Source organism: Rhopalosiphum padi, chromosome 2 (genome assembly GCF_020882245.1).
Source record: "Rhopalosiphum padi isolate XX-2018 chromosome 2, ASM2088224v1, whole genome shotgun sequence".
NCBI classification, from domain to species: Eukaryota; Metazoa; Arthropoda; class Insecta; order Hemiptera; family Aphididae; genus Rhopalosiphum; species Rhopalosiphum padi.
This window is the reverse complement of record NC_083598.1, coordinates 3,158,271-3,181,961: the sequence shown is the minus strand read 5'-3', so window position 1 is coordinate 3,181,961 and position 23,691 is coordinate 3,158,271. Positions and strand designations below refer to the sequence as shown.

The 23,691-nt window shown below is 32.2% G+C and overlaps 1 protein-coding gene across 2 annotated transcripts in view; it reads right to left on the bottom strand.

Annotated features, from left to right (window-relative positions):
* Positions 1 to 23,691, bottom strand: part of LOC132922453 (integrin alpha-PS2-like) — a 69,438-nt gene that overhangs the window by 1,027 nt on the left and 44,720 nt on the right. Inside the window, exons 4-19 of one of the 2 annotated variants that reach the window (XM_060985988.1) lie at positions 20,617 to 20,714; positions 8,799 to 8,919; positions 7,385 to 7,446; positions 7,215 to 7,263; positions 6,615 to 6,695; positions 5,120 to 5,295; positions 4,849 to 5,055; positions 4,394 to 4,499; positions 3,913 to 4,323; positions 3,685 to 3,833; positions 3,409 to 3,614; positions 3,098 to 3,344; positions 2,642 to 2,987; positions 2,398 to 2,489; positions 395 to 2,323; positions 8 to 244 (exon numbers count right to left, since the gene is read on the bottom strand). In XM_060985988.1, the coding sequence (XP_060841971.1) occupies positions 8 to 244; positions 395 to 2,323; positions 2,398 to 2,489; positions 2,642 to 2,987; positions 3,098 to 3,344; positions 3,409 to 3,614; positions 3,685 to 3,833; positions 3,913 to 4,323; positions 4,394 to 4,499; positions 4,849 to 5,055; positions 5,120 to 5,295; positions 6,615 to 6,695; positions 7,215 to 7,263; positions 7,385 to 7,446; positions 8,799 to 8,919; positions 20,617 to 20,714 (4,517 nt within the window). The remainder of the gene's footprint in view (positions 1 to 7; positions 245 to 394; positions 2,324 to 2,397; positions 2,490 to 2,641; positions 2,988 to 3,097; positions 3,345 to 3,408; positions 3,615 to 3,684; positions 3,834 to 3,912; positions 4,324 to 4,393; positions 4,500 to 4,848; positions 5,056 to 5,119; positions 5,296 to 6,614; positions 6,696 to 7,214; positions 7,264 to 7,384; positions 7,447 to 8,798; positions 8,920 to 20,616; positions 20,715 to 23,691) is intronic. The other variant, XM_060985989.1, reaches the window with a different exon arrangement.

The following is a 23,691-nucleotide window of genomic DNA, read 5'->3' as shown; positions in this document are numbered from 1 at the left end:
AATTTACCTTGTAGAGCAGGTACACGAGCAGCAACAGGATGGCCGTTCCAGCGACGGCGGCCAAGACAACGATCCAAAGCGGAATGATGTCCGGTTTAACAGCCAGGTCTCGAGGGATGACTTCCGTGAACACTTCGTAGCTCCTGACCTGGGCGAGTTTACTTTCCGGCTTGCCGATGTATTGTAGCTTCGTGACTTTTGCGGATAACGTGGAACTCAGCGTCACCGGTCTGTTGAGCGCCACCTGCAAATGGAAACCAAATATATTATAGCCGTGTAACAGGTACCTATGCCAGGTTTGAAGTAAAGGTACTTTGTTCCTTTGCATTGTCAGGTATAGTAGTTTTAAATGTAAAAAAGTAAATAGGTACTTATGTCGATCATCAATAAATACCTTTTTCAGAGTGCTGACCCAAGCCCTGGACCTAAACGACAGCCACACCTCTTGGTCCTTGGACAGTGGTCCAATCTTACATTTGACGGTCACGCACCTCGTGGGTCCACACCGCTTGGTTTGCGTATCCCTCCGGAACCGGGTGTACAGCTTGAACTTGCCGTCGACGTCGGTCGGTTTGACGTAGTTTTGCGGACTTAAATCCTGCGCTTCGTACACGTCTGTCGACCCACTACCGTCGGAAGTCATGTGCAACGTGTCCCATGTGCCTGCCGCGTTGGCGCGGTACAGTTTTCCGTCTACCGTCCGCCACCTTTGCACCGTTTCCGACTCGTCCACTTTGGTCTGTCTGAATCCTTGGTTCTGCCTTTCCGTGACTGCAGCGCCGCCGGTCAGGCTGATCGACAGGTCACTGTCGTCGCCTGTCGTACCGCCCAAGACGTTGGTCACGCCGCCCGTTCCCGCCGCCATGTTCATCCTGCGCACCGCAGCGTCACGGTAGTCCAACGCGTCACCGTCCACGACGTGCGACGAACTGCCGTTGCGCACTACTCCGTCGTTGTTGGTCCTCCATCGGTCCGTCACGTACGTCTTAGGCATACCACCGCCTGTAGAGTCGTCCCACGTCGTGTTGGCTACGTGGCTTTTTTCTGATTCCCGGAAATTTGTGAAGTTTTTAGCGCCCTGGTGCCAGCCACTGCTGCCCTGATTCCACTGTGTGCCGACCCCATTGTCACGGGACCATTTTTCTCCTCGTGATTCGGCGGTCGACTTAGACGTTTCCCAACCATTAGCTCCGCCGTGCGAATTCACTGACGATTGACCGCCGGACGACCATTCGCTACGTACTTCCGATCCGCCGCGTATTTCCGAACCACCGTATACCTTCGATCCGCCACGTACTTCCGATCCATCATATACTTCCGATCCGCCGCGTACTTCCGAACCACCGTATACCTTCGATCCGCCGCGTACTTCCGATCCACCATATACTTCCGATCCGCCGCGTACTTCCGATCCACTATATACTTTCGATCCGCCGCGTGCTTCCGATCCGCTCTGGATGACTGTCACGGACGACTGACCACGGGATTCCGATCCGGCGCTGTTTTCAAACGATCCCGCAAAACGAGAATCTGTGTTCACGGTCTCGACGCGTGACGTACCCCCGGACGACGACGCACCCATCTGGAAAGTCGAACCGCCTGACGACGACTCGGACTCGTCAAAGTGAGCGGCGCCGTACACACCGCGGGACGATGAACCGTACCGGGAGTCACTCTCCGCTCCACCGGCCACGGACCAATGGTTGCCCTGCGTACTCGACGCGCCACCCGCGGAACCCGAAGAAGAGGACTTCGATTCGTACTCGTTATGCACTACGCCACCATTGCTTTCAGACGACTCGACGGTGAACGCCGGCCCTCGGTTTGCGTTAGTAACAACCGAAGTGCCGGATACTTCGCTGCCACGTTGACCACCGGTCACCACGCTCGTTGACTTCGATCCCGAATACTCGCTGTGGACTACGCCTCCGCCTCCGCCGCTCTCCGATGATCCAATCATGAATTTTGGCCCTCGGTTGACGTCGGTAACGACCGTCGCTCCGGAACCCTCATTACGACTATGGCTTATACCGCCGTTCACTGTCGTTCCGCTCGATTCGTGTTTGGAGTTTTGGTATCGAATTTTTTGTTCGTACGAACCGTCTCCCCACTGCAATTTCGATTCTTCTTCTTCCTTCTTTTGGATTTCCATGAAACGTCTTTTTTCTTCCTCCGTCAGTTCCGCAAACGTTTTGATTTTCGTAACGACCGCACCTGCAGAACTCGAACTAGTACTTTCTGAACCCTTAACAGTGACCGACGCACCTGAGCCGCTAGAGATTAAACCACTCGATTCAAAATACGATTTCCTTTTACGATCGATCTGTAAACGCATAAAAAAAATATTAATACCGATAAGTGGGTACTTGTTTATATACTCGTCGAGTTAATACTTACATTTAATTTTAATGGATTAATTTCTTCAATTGCTTCACATTTTACCTGTCCATTTGTTTCGGGCATTTCAAGTAAGTATAACAGTGGTTCTCCTATGATAAAAAATTTCTATTAAACTAAATTATTTTATTTTTGTTTTTACAATTAAACGAAAAAAATTAATTTACGTTAAATTTCATATTTTATATGTACTTATATATATTTATATCTCGGTCAATTTAGAGTTAAATTAAAATGTATTTACCTGCCAATGTGAACATGGGCCAGTCAATATAAGCTTCAGCTTCTAATATATCTGAAGGACCTTTATTACGAATCCCGTATATGTGAATAACTTGTGGGCCGATTTGCTTTTCGTCGGTAATATTTAGAGATTCTTCCATCGTTATATTATAATGTACGTCCACAGGTTTTGACGATCCTACAATAATCAAATCGGTTTCCGCCCAAAGAGGTACCCCTAAGTATTTGGTGTTATCTGATATGGAATCAAAACGTTCTGGATTTGTGCTGTTCACCACCATGTTGAATTCGTATTTAGCCTTAGTTTCAGTAGTTTGATATGGTTCCAAAACAACTTTAAATTGTACCTAAAAATATTTAATTAATAAATAGCAAATCGTTAAATATTATATTATTATTCTATTTAAAAATGTGTAAGTATAAAATATAGTTATTATTAGTTATAAATGTAACTAACATTTTTATCTCGGGGCAATGGGTTTCCAATGTCACAATGTAAAGTGTTGTTTGTAATTTCTGATGGAGCTGAACATTGTACAGGTATATCGTTTTCATTATTATCTACTCTTTCTATTTTTACATAATTGATGCCTGGGGGTACAGTCATGTCAAAAGTGGTCTCAAAAGAATCTTCACCTTCGTTTTGTACTATAACGTCAACTTTTAATTTTTTATTTGAACCTAGCAAGAAAGATTCGGAGTCCCTAAAACCAAATAATAAACAATTGATAAAAATTAATCAAAAACATTTTAGTAATGTGCTCTTACGGTGTAGCAATAAGTCGAAGATTTGGTATGCAAATATTATCTCCTCCGCAATTCTTTTGTATACTTATAGAGTCTCTAGAGACGGCAAATAGTTCGTTATCCAGATCTATTACAGGTGTTAGAGTTCTAGTAAATTTTCTATTCTCCTCAATAATTCTATATCTCAACTCTGCTTCTAATGGCGTCAACTTGTCTCTAACATTGTTCTAAAATTAAAAAAAATATGTAGTTTTATTTGAAAAAAATATTTAAAAAAATTATTCAAGCCTAATATACCTTCAAGTAAACGTTGAATGTCTTACAAGATTGATCATTCTTATCTAACGTTAAACTATGGTTCAATACATTTCGGTTTTCGTCCAATAAAAAGAACATTCTTGGAGATTTTGGTTTCTTAGCATCCAGTATCAGTTGCATTTCAATATCTTCAAAAATAAATCATCAGTAATATTTGTATACGCTAATTTTTTATGTTTATATTATTAATATCTACCGTTTACTTACTCAGTTGATCATCGACGCCAATTCCCGTATATTGTAAACAAGTGGACAAAAATAAACACGGGACTAGAGTACCGTCTCTGGTCGTACACTCTCTACGTTCCAGCGCTATTTGCTTATTTTCAGACTTGAAATATACGGACGTGGTCATTTGAGCTACGGGTCTAGATTTCATGAAATAAGCTATGTCTGATTCGTAAGCACCGATAATCAGATCTGGATACTGATTGTTGTCCAAGTCTGTTCCGCCTGACAACGAAAAACCAAACGTCGATATAGGTCTCACTCCAACGGATACGTCTTCCGATTTGATCACTTGAGAATACTTTTCCCGAACGCCAGTTTTAGTTCCGTGGTATATGTATACTGCGCCCAATTCATTGGGTCCGTCATACGGAGCACCCACGGCAAAATCTGAATTTGTAAATTACTTTATGTTAATAATTTATTCGATAATGATAATTAAAATCAATGAACAACTCACCTCCATATCCATCTTTGTTTATATCGCCTAAGTTACTCAAAGCAAGTCCAAAACGAGATTTTGAGTTAAATCCCATTCTTGTGTTCCGTTCGTAAAATTTATATCCCTATGTATAAACACATTAATAGTTAGTACATTAATTTGATGTATTATTTCGAACAATTAAATATTTATTTCGTCAAACTTAAACAAAATTACTTCATATAGGTACGCTATTTCAAAAATCAGAATTTTTTATTTTTACTAACTATAACTTATAAGTAACTATACGTACTATAAATTAAAATAAGAAATAGTTTTAATTGTTAACGAATTATCAATTATTTTATAAAATTATCACTTATAAATTGAAGCGATCAGTGTAAGACAACAACCGATATTACGATATTAAAATAATGTAATATCATAAAATTGATTAAAGTAAGAATTATAAATGCATTGTTATTATCGTGTACCTCTTTTTTCAAGTACACGTAAACTTTTCCAGTCTCATAGGATCCGTCGTTTTTGGAAAACTCGCTGTATAGCGGTGCACCGATAATTATGTCGTCGCCACCATCGCCGTCTACGTCTGACACACAAATCGAATAACCGAAATATGCACCAAGTTGATCGCCAGTGATGTTGTACAAATTTATTAGGTCGGTGGAATATAAAAGGACCTGTACATATTTAATCAATATCACTGATCTCAAATTAAAAACCGTTATGGTAGTTGAATTTTACTTTTCCAAAAAGTCCTGCGCCCCTAGGCATTCCAACGGCAGCGCCGGATTCCGAACCAAATCCAAAAGCACCGACGGCAACCGAATACCCGAGATACGAATCGTCGTCTGCTGGCGGTCCCTCGTTGGTCGAAAGTACATCCGGTCGACTATACAAGTTTTGCGAGTAAAATTGGCCTATAAAATATAAACTCTTATTATAGTTTTTCATTTTAGATCTTGCGATAATCCGCCTTTCTCCAAGCTTAGTGAGTTAAAAAAAAGTTAAATTTTTTCTTAAAAACGATTTAATCCACCTTTATTTTTTGTTATCCTATTTAGTAATGTACTAATGTATATATTTAGTGTTTTTATTTTTAAGTGAATTAATATATTTGTTCTTTGGTACAGGATGTTTCGACTTTCGAGTGTCTATCGGATGTTGTCATCTACTGCAGTTGCACGTGTTACTCTAATGAGCATCTGTCATCAGCAGTACACCTGTCTCCAAAACTACCATATAGACTATTTATAGAACGTTCGCTTAAACTCTTTTCCAAACATTTATGTCTTTTATTTTATTATTTTTCAAATTAATTTTTGGCTTTGAAAGATAAAACTTGCGAGTTCATAAATGCTTGAATGGTTTTTTGAAACACCCTGTACCCATTAGGTGCGTGTTTTTAAGTGTGTCATTAGGAATTATTTGGATTAAAATATTATTATTTCATTTTTATTCTCTGGAATATTATAAATTATTAAACATTTTAACAAAAACTAAATAAAAGTAGTAAAGATTAGTATAATGAACACAGGCAATAAGCAGCAAACATTAGTATAGTGACCAAAGCAAAGCGAAACAGGAAAGCGTCAAGTAATTTCTACAAAAATGCAATTTCCCGACACATCCTAATCATGCCAATTAAACTGGGCTTGAAATTTACTTTACGATTAATGATTTTTTTTTTTTGTAAAAAAAAAATCATTTTACGATCCCTCATTAATATAATCCTATAATAGGTATAGTAATTTAACTATTTAGATACTTTGAACAATAATAAAATCATTGAAAACAGTAAATTTAATGAATAACGTAATTAAACTTTTAAATTAAATTAAAGCATTTAAATATGGCTGAAATGAACTTTTTACAAAAAATATGATGTCATATAATACTCGTAAGTATGTAGATGACCATAAATATATTCAAAAACAATTTAATGTCGATTCTGTTTTTATTGCCAAGTGGTTTATCTATTTATATTTTAAAATAAATGAATAGTTTAATAGACGTTAAAGGTATACTGAATTTATATGATTAAAAAATAAAAGGACTCAATTAAAACGTTAATCGTTTTATTTAAATACATTATATTATTATGTTCATGGGTTATAATTTCAAGCCCCGCGATTAAATTGTAATGGGTTAATATATGTCATCAATGACTTCCGGAGGGAGTATATACGTATATAGGTATATATTTGTAGTTCCGTTTTCATTTTCAACACGTGTTTACCTTCGTCGATGTCGTCGATGATATATTGTATTGCCGGTAAAAACGGCAATCGAGCTGACGAATTGACTGAGTATAATTGGCCTGCCAAATAACATTAAAAACAGTGTGTTTTACATCCGAAAAAAGTAAAAAAAAAAAAGCGCCCCGACAAATCAAACATGCCCAAAACGTTCGGTAGATGTAAAAAAAATGCACATTGTTGTCTTTCCCGCAAACAGTAATAATTATTTAGGAATGATAAATAGTGTTTTCGCCAGGATCGTATACTACGAGTATGTAGTTACGAATCCCAAAAATACAGACATAAAGCAATAACATAAACTACATGCCGAATTGTGAAATTAACAGTGCATGCATAGGAGGCACATCTTTTCTAATAACCTGCAGGCATAGGAAAAATACAATTTTACATAAAGGTACATACTGTGATATACAAAATTATAACTTATAACAATAAAATGAATAATTATACTATGGCGTTTATAACGACTAATTTTATATTATTTTATGTTCAGAACGTATATATGTATATATTATTTGTATATGCATAGTAGGCATACATTATCACATTTTAAAATAATTCGGAAGAAATTGTCTCACCTTGCCAATACCAACTTCCGACGGCACCAATGAATAATCGCTTTCCGTCCTATAGGAAGAAAGAAAAAACAAACAAATAAAGTGAAAACAACCTATTTAAATGCGGTTTGAAGACCAAAGCCAAGTAGTGTTTTCAAAAGCTCGGGTTTTTAAATATATACTTGAATTACCTTAGAAACAGATGCCCCGAGTCCAGCTTGGCAAGTACCCTGTTTATGGTGACCCCAATTCCCTGAAACAGACCAACACATAGATAATATATACTATATATATTATAGTAGACTTCACTCTAAATCACTATAATACTCGTATATTTGTGTATGAATGTGTGTGTGTGTGTGTGTGCGTGTATGCGCGAGCGCTTGAATATGAGACTGATATATTATTTTGTTGTTATTATTATAGATCTGACCCATTTAATATAGTATGTCTATAAAAATTTTTTTTAATTTTTAACTTTAAAATACTGTTTTGTATGTCGAAAACGATACGATGATTTTTATTTGCATTTAAGAGATGAGAGTACTAAAGTTAATTCAATACACGATATATGCGCATAATAATGTAGAATGCATTGGTACATCATACAATATATTATGTGTAATAATATTTTTAGGACCTGAAATTGTTTTACTGGGTAATGTAATATGATAATAAATAACAATAAATCTCGTATATATATGCTGTACAAGCATTCATAAATACCTTATACGATATTCGTAATGTAAATTCAAAATAAACGACAATACATTATTTAAAAAAAATATTAATTCAGCAAATTATTACGATTATTGTTTCGGGGTTTCGTGTTTAATTTAACCGTTATTGTTAAATCATGATTATTAAATGGCGAAGACAAACAATAAACGCATACACATTATGCAACTTAAATGAAAATATAAAGTAATCCATAGCCAAACATTGATGTCGTTCGAGTAATTTCTCATTTATCTTGTTACTTATATTCTTTAAAATTTACAAACCAATATTATTATTTATTAATTCAGATCATACCTTATCATATCATTGTTATTATATTTTATTGTTAATGCTTTTTTCACGTATGTATATTGTATAATTTAATATTATTTATTTAATAACTCTCACTTCCGTACAGCCAATGATTTGGAAGTGACCAACTTCTGCAATGTAAATTTTTTTTCTCTTATAAATTGTTAAACTATAGTTGGAAAATAAATAAATAAGTAAATATTGTTTAGGTCAAATTTACTCAAAACTTGGTATTAATGCCGTTCGACATAATTAATAACATATTACATATACGATTAGTTTAAACTAACTTATCCTTGTTCATCTTAACAAAATTGTACTGATATACTAGTGAAACTATATTTATATTATATGATAAATTTGTCTTCGACACAATTTTATTAATTTAAATATTTTTTATATATATATATAAGATAAGAATTTAAATCAATTTTCTTTTATAATGGTTTTTTTGTTTCTTTTTAAATCGTACAATTACTTATATTATAAACATTTAAGTTGATTTTATAGCATTATATTAGCTTTCTTGATTATTTCATTGATATTTCAATAGAACAAACTTAATTTACTTACGCGTTCGACACGGAGAATACTCAGCGAAATCTGTCGTAAAGTCTGAGGTGGTGTAACACGAACCCACAGGTTCTCTTTTGTTGCCATTGCTAGTGAAATAGACATACCTCGGAGCGCAGGCCTGAAATATAAAAAAAGAGTACATTTTTAAAATGTAGTTACATAAAAAATAAATTGGTATGAAGTATAAGTGTTATAATTAAACTACAAGTATAATCTACTAATTTTACGTACAAATTCCCGTTTATCCCAATTTTTTTTTTTCTTAATTATTAAGAAAAGTTATGGGAATTTTTTACTTTCGATCTTTTCAAAGTATCAACTAGATTCACTTTCTCACTAGAAAAAATATTTAAGCTGAAAATCAAAGCATATTTTTTCTACTTTAATCGCTCCGCTCAGAATCTAAAACGAATTTAAATAAAACAGGTGCATCTACTACAAACGAATTTCTTTTAGTAAACTCAATTTTTCATCACCCTGTTCCCTTTTATGACTGTGATCTAACTATAACGCGCGCGCAGTTTCTCGCCGATGACTATGGAAATAATTGCGGTCTTTTGATTCCATTCAGTCGTGCCTTAACTGACAGACAAATTAGTATAGTACATATCCAGAGACGACGAACGTGTGATGTACGAGTGTAACAATGATGGTCTCGTTATATGTATTATTTTTTCATTCCAAGTAGCTCTTAGATTTGAAGACATTGATTAATCGACCGTTACAAATACGGAACAAGACCATTTATTACGAAAATTATTTTATCTCAATTATGCCGCCCGATGTAACTTTTTTTTAGATTATTATATTTCGTTAAAAAGAAAATGCAGCTAATGCAGTGTATATACTACGCGTATGGGTATGTATAATAGAATAAGTACAATTTAACGCGCATTTCGTATTTTCAGTAAAGCCATTAATAATATTGAGTCATTGGGATAATAAAGATATTATGGTTGTTATTCATGAACCATTACAATGGAATGCTATTGCCTATTTAATATACTTAATACTTATATAGTTATATATATATATTAAGTTCCTCGAACACATAAATCGCATCATTTATACGTTATACCTTTGAATGTGTAGTCGCAGTTATTATAAATAGATACTATTTTAAATATATTTTCCCTTCAGTGTTTGAATTTCAATAAAAAATGTGTGTTCATGTTGTTATTAATGTTATTTTTGGTTTCGATTTGGTTCACGTGTGAGTATGTGACTGTGTACTGCTGTCGCTTAAAATTCAGGATTTAAATATTTACAATAAATAAATCAATAAGTATCTACAATTATCAACATTTTACAATCTAGATAGATACATTTACCTATAACAAGCTTATAAAAAAATGCTCAAATCTTATGAAAAATTAATGCTATCTGTATTTTGTGATACATATAATAAATAATTGGTGAGAGTTTTAAGCAGATCTAGCGTTGATATACTTTTTATATTAAGTATAACAAAATAATCAATATTGATATAAATGAAAATTAAATTGAATTAGAATTTTTTTTTTAGGTATTTTATTAACGCAGTGTACAAAAAAAAGAGAAAATTGAAATTAAATCTTTAAAGTACGATACGTCTATAATTTACAAGTTTCTGGAAACAAACAGACCAGCACGAGGAGTAGATATCGGCTAACTCCTCCTACCAATAAAAATTAACATGGACATAAGAAAGCACAAAATTTTGTCATTAAAGACACGGATGCATCCATCTCTTCGCTCAGAATCTTATATAAACTGTATGTAGGACCTAGGAACTCGAAAAACCGAAATATTTGTATGCCACGCGTTATACTTATGAATGCGTATGCCGAAGACTAAAAAAATCAAACTGAACGAAATAAAATAAAACATATCGTTCTAATATGGGTAATAATATTATATACATCCAATTTTATTTTATGTACACACTACACAATATACAATATGATAATTAATGCACACATATATTATTTAATGTGGTCGCTCCGTACTATATATTATAATATCTTGGAAAACAGTGCTACTTCTTCGTGACCGAGACAATCGTGTGCGTTTAAAGCCGTTTTCGATAACGCAATATTATTATAAATTATAATATACGAGTATACCTACGTCGTATTCGACTTCCCGCGCACAAACGGGTACGTCGGGGTTTCTCGCTTAAATTTCCCCCCCGTCAAGAATAGGTGTACAACAACGATGTTTATGATAATAATAAGTTTTTTTTTCGTATCGACTTCCACGCACGCGTTTCGACTATAATTTTAATTTTTTTTTTTTTCATGAGTTACAAAATATACTATTCTCGCGTAGGCGAACCGCCATTCCGCTGTCCATCGTCGGCGGTGGAGGCGCGTCATTCATCATGCGAGTCATCTGTGTCTATATAGGTAGGTATATTAAATTAGTACCAGAGCCAGACTGCTCGTATCGGCGCAGGTATAAGTAAATAGCCGTATGGCTAGCAGCCCTGCAGGTAGATTAGGTTTTGAGAGTTGACCTGTGATTTATTTTTGTTAATATACATTAGTGGGTACCCATATATTTATATTATATACAGAATGTTCCATAAAGAATGTTAAGACTTCAAAATGATATATTTGATAAAGTTTTACTATTGATAATTGATTATAAATAATAATATGTAATCAGTGGTAATCTAATTATAAAACTGAAGCAGATATCAATTAAAACTGTAAGTTATCAAGTTCTTTTACATTATTTTATTTTCACAAATATTCAAAATGTATCATCGATAGTTATGAGATCGTAACGATAACCAAACTTGGCTGAATCTTGGCTAATATGTTTTAAGTGTAATCAAGCCGACAGCCATTTCGATTCTTTTTCTCAGTTATTCAAGACTTTTTGGCAAAAGTAAAGAAAAATAGAGACTCATTCTGGTTTATTTAACAAATAATAGTGAACACTGTAACCAAACTTGCGAAGTTATGATTTTTGGAAACTCATAGATTCTTTATAGAACACCATGTATTTCATTTTTTTCAATATCTTGTCCGTTATTCGATCGCGTCATGATCAGAACCCACTAATTGCATTATATTATATGTACAATATAATAAACAATAATATTAACATAATTCGATTTTAGTTTGCATTTTTTGTAGAGTATACGCGTAGGGTAATCCGTGATGATATAAACCGGTCACATGAGTGATCAACAACATCATATATACTACATATTATAATATTGTAACATATTATTTGTAACTAAATCGTCTTTGAGCCAGACATTTCTAAATTTGGACCTCTGCCTTTTTTCTTCGACAAAATCGTATGCGATATATAATATATTCGAGTGGGTGTTTCTGCACATCCGGTTATCCTGTCCTTAATATATGCTTAATAAGCATTGCTTATATTAATCGTCCATGTTTAAAAAAAATTAGGGTTAGTGTTGAATTTACTGTATCAGCAATTACTTTTTAATTGATATACAATCGGGAAATCATCGAAAAATTATCGAGAGTTGCAGTCATGCAGCATCATGATTTTATTTTTAAAGATTGTACATCATAAAATATATTTTTAAATTATTATCAATCAAGTTTGTAATTCGTTATCGTTATTGAATCTTATGAATCTTATTATTTATTAGTTATTATATATAGCTAGTCTTATTACATATATGATATGTGTATTTTTAGTTTATATATTATAATTTATAATACGGTCTTAAATTAAACCTCACTCCAATGATTTACAGTCCATAACTTATAAAAACTTGAAAATAAAATGTAAATATAAAGCTTTAACACATTTATTGTAAAAGTCATAAACTTATAACCACGTAGGTAAACATCAGCAAAGTGATCGAGTTTTTAGACTTTGATAAAATGCCAAAATAAAAATCAAACTGTTTAAAAGTGCTTAAAATAATGTATGTGAATGGATTTAAAATTTTAAAACGAGATAGTTTATGAGATTATTTATTAAATCTAAATAATTTGTAAATTGTGTATAGATATATTCATGAAACGTAAAACCTATCATTGATATTAAGTATTTGCTATTTTTTATACATTTAAGTGGTCGATGACTGTTACAGGCGTTACAGCTGTTATATCACTATATGTTATGAATTGCTGTCAGACATGGATGCAACTTGGGTAATTTTATTGAGGTAAAGGAACTTTATTTTAAGTAGGTATAAACCATAGATGATATATTTACTTAATTTGTGATAAAACATGATATCTAGCTAATTATATTTTATATAATATGTAAAACTTAATGATGTACTTAACTTAATGGGATGTCTCAAATGAAAACATTTTGGTGTTTATATATATGTAAAGGTTGATTCGTTAGCATACTCTACTTACTCACCTTCATGTTTTGTGTAGTAATTAATTTATTATAATTATAATTTTTGAAATTTTTACGTGCTCTAAATACTTAATGTCTAAATGACCATATTTTTAAATACTTAGATTTTATATACCATTTAAAAAGTGTCCTGCCACACTATCTTATTTTTTTAAACAAGAACCAACAATTTTGATTGTAAATTAATAAATTATTAAACAGAATAAATAATTTTTTTAAAATCGGTTGATGTATACAAATCAAAACTCAAATTAGTAGTTTCTCAACTATTTTATAAAAATAAAAAAATAGCTATATATTATTATATTATTATTATTTATTATGTTATATTTAATTTAGTACTTATTATAGGTACACAGATTATTTTTAAGAGTATAAAACGTAGATAGATTATTATTAATTATTAATTACTATAATTTTCAAGACCCTAATATTCTGTTATTAGTACACCAAGTCAAACAACTCAAAAATGACTCACCCAAATTTTGATTTAGACACATCAGATTTAAAAAACAAATCTTCCTTTTAACATTTTACATGGAAAAAAAGTTGGCTGGTTTTCATGTGAAAAAACAAATTTAATAAATATAAAGTAGGTGTTTCTCCCCTGCTAGCTTCTGCAGTTTTCTCCTATGTCGCGGGATCGCGAAAGGGCATTTCTATAGGTCAAATACCATATATTGTGGCTGATTGTTGCGTTCGCTATACAGGCTGGCGGTAAAACCTATATATGGATGTAGCCAGGCATATATATATATATATATATATACATATCACGGGCACGAACCGTATACGCAAGTGATTTTTATATGCACCGTACAGTTGACTCTCATTGGCGTGTAATCAAATCGAACGCGACAATTTGTCGCGCAGACCGACTTCTGCGGCAAGACTGCTGCAGTGTCCTCGGCAACAGAAAATGTGAATAATATATAATAAAGGTAGGTACCTACTGCGCGCGGTGTTCAGCGGCTGTATACCGCACAATACGACAAGTCTCGTGTGGACGGGGGGTCATAATATTATTATATATCTAGCGGATATTGTTTGCACGACAACCACGACTTATATATCAACTTAAGCCGCACTAGGAGTCGTATATGTTTTTTTTTTTCAAAACCGCACACGATCGCGAGGCGTATTCGACTACGTTTACATATTATATATATTATATTATATTATGTTATGCGGTTATACGTATTATATAAACGTACGTATACGAGTAAAAGGTATTCTGCGCGCACTATATGTACACATCGGTTGTAATATTTATTGGTTTTTATTTATTATTATTTATTTATTTTTTGCGTCTTATATTTAAATACGGATTTTTCTGTACACCGCGGGTGAGTAAACGTATCGAATACAATGGACAGCGGTGTACAGGAAAAAAAATCGCCTTTTACGTCGTCTTAACGTCATACACGCGCGTGGAGGAGCTTTAGGCGTGCGACATGCTCGTTTTACAATCCACTCTGACCTCGTGCAAACCGGATCGGATGCGTGGCGACCGGCGTTCTGTTTCATTCAGCGTAATATAATATATCGTGTGTATAATACTATGCGCTATGCATCTGCGTGTGTATGTGTGCGGCAATACCATTTTTGCAAGTATATATATAGTATATACCTACGCAATGAATTTGATTCCGATGCGACGAATTGACGCATATCCGCTTATACTATAATATGGCACGTTATCTACGTATAATATTAAATATAGTTCATATTATATGTTACCAGACGAGTGCCAAAAGCGTTTCTATGATTTTCTTCAAATATAGTATTCCAGGAGTGGGAAGTTAAAAGTTTTCAAAATTTAAAAAATGCATATTAAATACAATTTTTTTTTATGTAGACATTCAGTCAATCATTGGAATAATAGTTTATTCATATCAATTGCATATTTATCTGTCGAGTACTATAACTGCCTGCAATATTATAGTAGGTACTAAGTTTATTCTTTTAAACGATATCGATTTTCAAATTGTTATCGTATATTTACTGCAATATTTATAAACACGCACCCTATGAGCGATAAGTTCATTAGATTAGTAGCAAATAATATATATTATATGTTTAAAAAATAAAAATGCATCTATCTATTTGATATTTGTCATATATTTATTATTTTATATTTTGTAATATTATTGCACGTAGAAGTAAAAGTATATTATGTACTTGATAAAAGTGTTCTTTAACAAGACAGACTTTGGGTTTTTGTACCGTGGTCGAGACTTTATTACATACATACTATAATGTGTGTACACACGTCGTTTATTATACAACAACGGCAGAATATAAAATGATGATAAGAAGACCTACAGAGTATAAATTATACGCACAGTATAATACAATATTTATGTATCATATATATGTTATATCTCCTATATTACATCGAATATTCGATCGCACATCGTCCATCGTTAAAAATGTTGTACATTATTATAATATGTAGGTAGCTCTTGTACTCGGGGACATTATAATATTATATACGTTAATAATATAGTATTATGTTATATTATGGTCATCGGTGCAAGAGTGTCGGGTTTCATAATCGTTTATTCGCCACGAACGGACGACGTATAGTACCACCGTGTGCGCGTGTGTGAGTGTGAGCTATGCACAAATAAAATGCACTGAATCAGCGATTCTTAAATGCATATATCCTATACACGTTCGGCATACACAACATTAACATACATTTTGACGATCTAATTATAATAATATAATAATCCATATAATACGACCGTTAACAATTATTTTGGTGTAGTCTCTCCTATTTCCTATACGTATCCGTCGCCGTTCGCCCCCTTTATTTTTCCGTTGTATAATGTAAACAAACGCGACTAAATGTAAATAAACGTTTAACTCGTTGTTCGCGGCGTTGTTATGCGTGCAGTATACAAAATTTGAAATTTTCATCCGGAACGTAACACGTATTTATGATTGGTGGTCCAGAGAGGAGACTTATAGGAGTTCGGAATCTTTTGTGTGCCTCCAAATCGGGACAATCGAGATTGTTCCGAACCATCACGTGTTTAAACACATACTCCTCGGTTTTGACAATAACCACCTGTGGAGATAGAGACCCCAACGGATTTATCCTAGACAACGCATGGCGATGCGTGCACATTATATTATTATGTGTAACAATATTATACATTATAGAGCGGTGCGGATATCGGATTTATCTACAGCTAAAATATTTAAAAACGGAAAACCGTCATATAGTCATTAATCCTCCTTATATAAAGCTGTACGATAAAGTATACGTTTTTAATCGTGTAGTGTTTCTATCAGTCTTATCTATTTTTTCCTTCTAAAGATCGATGCGTGTCGCAGTAGAAAATTTATACTATATAGTTGCTGCATTCTTGTGCACACCGTTTAATTCTTTGAAAAATAAGACTGGTTTAGACTCGGACATGACCATAACATTTTATTCGACGTGACTATTGACAGTGCAGTTTTCCAGGCAGATGTATTCTACTATTTATGCTATATTCAATCTACTGAGTATATTGGATTCATCGGAAAATATTTATTTAAACGTATATTGTAAAAAATAAATCGTTGCAATGGTAAATTATAAGACAAATAGTGCCTACTTTTGAATTCTATCTTATGCAACATTACTGCAATAGCTGCAACTGCTGATTATTTTAATAATTAAATTATGGCAAGGAAACAGGAAAACAAACTGAATATATTTAAAAATATCAGTTGTTCGCGTTATATTATGAAATAAAATAAAATTAAAATTAAACGGGAAAAAATATTTCCTGATTAGGAGTCGGAATAGCCAATAGGTAAGCGTATAACAACATATAGAAGTCGGCAATGGGATCTGATTTGATAGTTATTATAAATACAAAAGACAATTCTAAGCAATAATCATTATATTATCCCGTGAAAACAATCGACGAATAAACACTACATTCAAATCATTAAACAAAACTCTATAAAAATAACTTTACCTTTTTTTATGAAACTGTAGTTACTATATACATATTATACATATATAAGTATATCCCGTAATTGATTTATGTACAAAGTCTTTGTCGTAAATACTAAATAGCCTCGAGATTTTTATATTGTATACGTTTATGTTTGTTATCTTTACAAATACGAAATAGTATTTAAATAAAATTCAAGACAAATATACGTGTGAATTTCCATGCCACCTGGTGTTAGGTATTAATTACTTCACACGTTTGAAAGAAAGCATACACCTTTACTTAACTTACAGAACATACGTAGCACATGATAATAATATATTATATTAAACGCCTACGGTGGGAAATTATCGATCCTGTTATACACGCGCACAAGACACATAGTATAAATTGTTTTAAACGATTGTAAATTCCTCGGTGTATTAAGCACACGCATTATAATGTACGGTAGGTATTTATTTTGTAATATATTATGTTTTTGCGCTTAGGCTTATTAATGAATAATTAGCCGGTACAATAAGACCGCTAAAATATCTGACTCGCTGTAAACTATAAACGGTTCACGTAGGTACATACACGCTTACATGTGATTACATTTTTTATATGGTATAATATAATACATTATTGTACGTTTCAACGACGTAACACTTGCGGAATAAATGTTTATGAATTTTGATATTATACGTAACAGGTATACTTATAATTATAAATAGATATTATAATCGGTAAACGTTTTTTAAACGAAATTGCATTATTGTTTGTTCGTGAATCGGTCGGATATCAATGCAAATTTTTTTTTTTAATTCTTACAATATACTTATGTTAATTGGCAAAAAAATTGTAATTATAACAATATAGATATTTTATTAATTTTAATCATAGGTCCTTGCATAAAAATATGATATAGAGGTGACTTTGTCTTATAAACGAAAGACTCAAGACACAATATATAGGTGTAAATATGGTAATATTATTAGTATATTTTTCAAATCGATCGAAATAAGTCTTCGGGCCACTTCACAGACATTAGCAGCTGCATCACGAGAATTAAACGGCGTGATGGACTTGGAGAAAAAGGGCCAACGATGACTTTAATATTTTCTAACTGACTGGCGTGCAGATGACATGTAAGATCTGCTCGCGATCCTCCCGTTAATTATACAACATGGTCAACGAATTTATATCACGGTCAAGGTGATCACTATCCATGTATATGGTTTCCGTTACTCGCAAGTCGCAATCACTATGAGTAGGTAAATCGCGGTATCGTTTATGTTCATTAATGCGTACTGCGTAGGTATTTAATAACATTTATATGTGGTAATATTTTTCATGTATATATTTTCGTCTATTATATTTATTATTATTATTTATGCTAACATCTAGTATTGGAGTATTTTTTTAAGTATTTTTTTATGTTTAGGCTTATTAATAATTAGTCTCATTATTAAATTAGAGATGGGATTTCGATCTTATTAAATTAAAATTCGAAAAGTTCGACATCGATGATATTAGCATTATAAATATAGTTATACCCTAGAAACTAGAATAGGTATAGGTACTATTCTTATTTCTTGAATGGTCCTCTAATCACTCTTCATAATTTTGTAATCATGCAGTAAATTATTAAAGTTTGATATTCCAAAATGTATAAAAATAGTTTAAGAAAAAAATTAAGCTCGAATTTTAGTTAAAATTGATGTTCTATTCGTTCCTAGTAATTTGTAATTAAACAATTCTTTGAAAATGTTTAAAATATATTGTATAGGCTATATTGTTATCAAACTTTTAAACAAATATAATTAAAATATATACTTTTTTTTTTAAACAGGAAACAACAATTCATCCAAATGGATTCAAATAGACAGTAAGTTATATTATATAATATATATAATATAATATTTACATAAAATACAATATAGTATACATAGCTATACTGTTAATAAAATGTAATTTATTTAGTTCGTAAATGGAAGGTTAATGAAAGCATGTAATATGTGGGCTAGAAGTGGACTTAACTGCAGCAACAACTCAATTAGCGAAGAAAATTAGTAGTATTATATAGACCTCCTGTGATTCTCCGTCCACGCCGATAAATAGACAAATTGAATTCGTGCAGCCTATACTTAATTAAAAATGAAAATCGAAACGACGTTTTATTTAGATGCGTGTTTAATAATAATAATATAAGGCGGAGTTTAATTATAATTTCGTTATGCCGAGAAGAGTAAAACATTAATAATTATTCGGATAGCAAATCGATGTTGATTGATTGCAGTAGCCAACGGGTAGTAGATTATATATATATATATATATATACGTATAATATACCTATATAGGTACGACTGCCGACCGCTGCAAGAAAGAAACCTCCCGAACTCATGACAAATTTCGTAATAAATCACTCCATACCTACAGCGCGCTATTATAAATATTAATGAGTCATTAGCATTCCATGGCCTTTATAAAATCCACTGATGACAAATAATGATGAGTGGCGGTGCATTTGTACATAGTGAACTTCACGTTCGAATACGCCAAAATAATATTGTGTTGTTGAAACGTGTGTATACAATATACATACGAGTATATACCGTTCGCAAATTTTCGAGGGTGGATATGATATAAATATGTTAAAAGTTTATTCGTAAGAGAGTCAATTTTTGGTGATCGCTTTAAATTAATGATTATTTTAGTAGTTACACGAACAATATATATTAGGGTTTATATTTTATTAAAATCGAAGCAGACATTTTACAGGGCGATTTATTGAAGTCGAAAGGAAATACTGTTTCCACATGCGCTCACAATTCGACGGCGTGGGGGTTCGTAAAATGTATACACGTTTAACAAAAACTGGTATATAATATTATGTTTACGCGTGACGGAATTTGATATAATACGTACCTACATCCTTTGTGTGACACGAAAAGAAACCTAATGTTTTATAGCACTATACTCGTATAATAGCCATATAAGTTATAGTAATAACTTTTAATACAAAAAGGGTGGTCGACGGATGTTGCATTTCGATATTTATCGAAATCAATGTAAACGGATTAACTTAAAAATAATATACAATATATACTAATGTGCGTGTTAAAGTAAATCACATTTTTATTACAAATATTCTGAAAATACAAATAAGCCATATATATGCATTTACAGTATTAAGACGCCAGATTTAAGATTATTATTATTATTTTGATAATTTTAACATAATAACCGAAATAATTGAAATTGTGGACATTTGCGGAGTGTTGAATGACTGAATATGTGAATGCGACGACAAAAGGAGATAGCATTTTAAGTTGATTAGGTACCGGTAATTGGTATGAAAAAGTAAATTGAACTTAATCGAATAATCGAAAAAAAGAGTAAACAATTGAATTAACTAATGAGGAACAATCTAATAATAAAACGCTGTACACACCCTTTGGGCTTTGAATATATTAAGTAGGTAGTTAAACTGTTAATACTGTTAATAGTCACGAATGTTTAATATTTACCAAAACTACTCCATTGTCTCCGGAGCTCCTTACGGTGGCGCCGAACCATTGACGTGACTTACTGTCTATTTGAATCCATTTGGATGAATTGTTGTTTCCTGTTTAAAAAAAAAGTATATATTTTAATTATATTTGTTTAAAAGTTTGATAACAATATAGCCTATACAATATATTTTAAACATTTTCAAAGAATTGTTTAATTACAAATTACTCGCACTTCAGTCTACAGACTTTAATTATATGTTTAGTAGACTGTAAACCACATAAATGAACGATCTATTATATTATTAAAAAAAAAAAAACTGTTTTGTACAGATATTTATAATACTATATAATATGATACAATATAACGAAAACGGCTTTTCGTCCAACGTTTGACTTTTAATATTTATATATTATGATTTTTCCATTTTATAATACATAATTTAAGTATTAATAATTATTTGTAAATATAAATTAATCGAAAAATATTGATTGAGTTTGTTATCAAATTCTTAAATTTCATTAAAAATTAAAAATCGGGTATATTTAAACATTAAAAACTTTTTTTTTTTAATTAATTAAAATATTTTATCTCGCGGCAGCTTCTGATTAGGTCATGGATTTTTTTTAAATTGTTTTCCGTTAATGATATATTTTAATAAATCAATAATAAACTACCTACGATAAACGCCTACGAATACCTATTATATTTATACGGAGTGATTCATTCAACGATATATATACTTCAGAAAACACAAATATTTTTGAAAATATTTCTTTTACACAATACATTTTAAGTTATTACAAAAAAAAACATTTTTAGTAATTATTTTTTAAGTTTTATTATTCTGAATAACAACATACATTTTATCTCATATTCCTTAACAGAATATTATCTGGAGTATTTTGATCAGGAAAAATCAAATTTCTGATTAGTTGTTTATAAGTAATAACCTTCACTTTATAAATACCTATTTAAACTTTAAAGTTTAGATTAGTAGAATAGACAATAGTGGCTCACAATTTTGCGGGATAAGCCTTTACCACTCCACTCCCGCTAGTAATAACTAATAAACTACCCGTCTAAAATTCAATTTTTATATAATACTATCGAATTACTTCAAGAAATATTTTGCTTTGAAATAATGAATTTTAAAAAGGCAGGTTAACATAGAAAAATTATTTTCAAAAACGTAAATAGTTCTTGAAATAATTAGGTTTTTGTGTTAAATAGAACACTCGGTATAGTTAATGTAAACATGCAGAAAATATTCAATATTTGCAACCGTGTAAGTTAAATATACGTAATTTACTAGTATAAATTCATAATATTATTATAGAGGAAAAACTGACTACACTATCAATGACAGCGATGTCGACATCGGGATGCACTATTCTAAACCGGTATAGTCCTGATTCAAACCGAGACTTATGGTGATCCTATAGTTGATTAACGTCCTCTATCCAAGTTAAATAAAAGTTTAAATTATATTTGATAATTAAGGTAGATGCTCATATAATTTGGTATTTTTTTATTGTTTGGAAAAAACAAATAGGTATTTAGTTTATAGTAAAATATGTTGAATGACTTAATGATTGTGTATATACAATTTTAATTTGTATATTTTTACATAAATAAGTTAATAAAACATATAATAATTCTCGGTTTTAATAATAGAAATAATGCTATTTATAAATTTGTTTACTTTCACATATGCTACAATTAATTTTTAAATTTCCATTTAAAAATCGATACCTACCTAGTAATATAATATGTCATACAAAACATTTTTTTAATTACGTTGTATTATAGATACGTACATAAAAAATAATATCATAATAATAATTTACCGCTCCCGAGTTCTGTCGGAGGGAGCGGGCGATCGCTCACCCCGGACTCCGCTTAAGGCTTAAATACGGGCCTGGATTCGCGTATAGCGGGTCATAGGTGTTGATATCAAAAGCCGCAGCTCTACAGCATACACTGCAGCGATCTACGACAATAACAATTTGCTAAACAATAGGCTCCGGCCATATGGCCATACATCTCTGCAGTATAGGCTTACTGTATATAATACCTGCAACAATTATTATTATATACGAGTATTATGCACCGTGGCGAGTACATATCCGTCTGCGCTGCAACGGCCTGCAGCGTTTTGTAGTTTTATATATATATATATATATATATAATATATATAGGTACGCGTATTACCGGTGGCGACAAAATTAATAATAATCGAATGCCGCCGTGCAGTAGCCGCTGCTCTATAGTGGGTCAGATATGGACTTGCGGTGCGGACGGTTTGTGTGTATATTGAAAAAACAATACCTAAATATAGTCAAGCCACTATATAAACTATACGAACTCGCGTAGAAGAGACGAATATATATATTATGTATGTGGTGGTGTGTGTTTTTTAACACCGAAGAACTCGGTACGACCTTCTCTCTGTGTTTCTCTACATATATTGCAGAGCCCCGCGCACTATATAGCTGCAGCATCATCATCATCCGGACCACTTATGCACGGTCGACGGCGGTGTATGACATTTTATTTTTTATATTTTTTTTCCATCTTCTTGGAACGCGCTTTTCCTTAACCGGACGACTAGTTGTATTACGTACGCAGAATAAATAAAAAGAGTTTTGTTTGCGTACAGACGTCAAACAACCATCCGGATGATAATGTTATACGACCGCTGCTGCAGATCCGTTACCGGCGAGTGTCTATATATATTATGTTTTTTCTTCTTCTTCGTCTTATTATTATTATTATTATTTTCAATCACTTCTCTTATACATATTATACTGTTGTTGTTCTATCGTCCTATAGAGTACCCTTTCCTCGACGAGGTTAACGAACCCCACTTCTAAGTTCACTATAAAATGTACTAATCGACATATTAAATAATTCTACCTGACCCATATAATGTGGCATAATAATGCACATTATTTTAGTGATACACAATTTATAAAATAATAATAGGTATATAATATATTCTCTATGCATTGGTATTATAATTTCATACAAACTTATAATGCTATACAGATATAAAGGGCTAAATTTAATAACTAAATATTAAACAATAA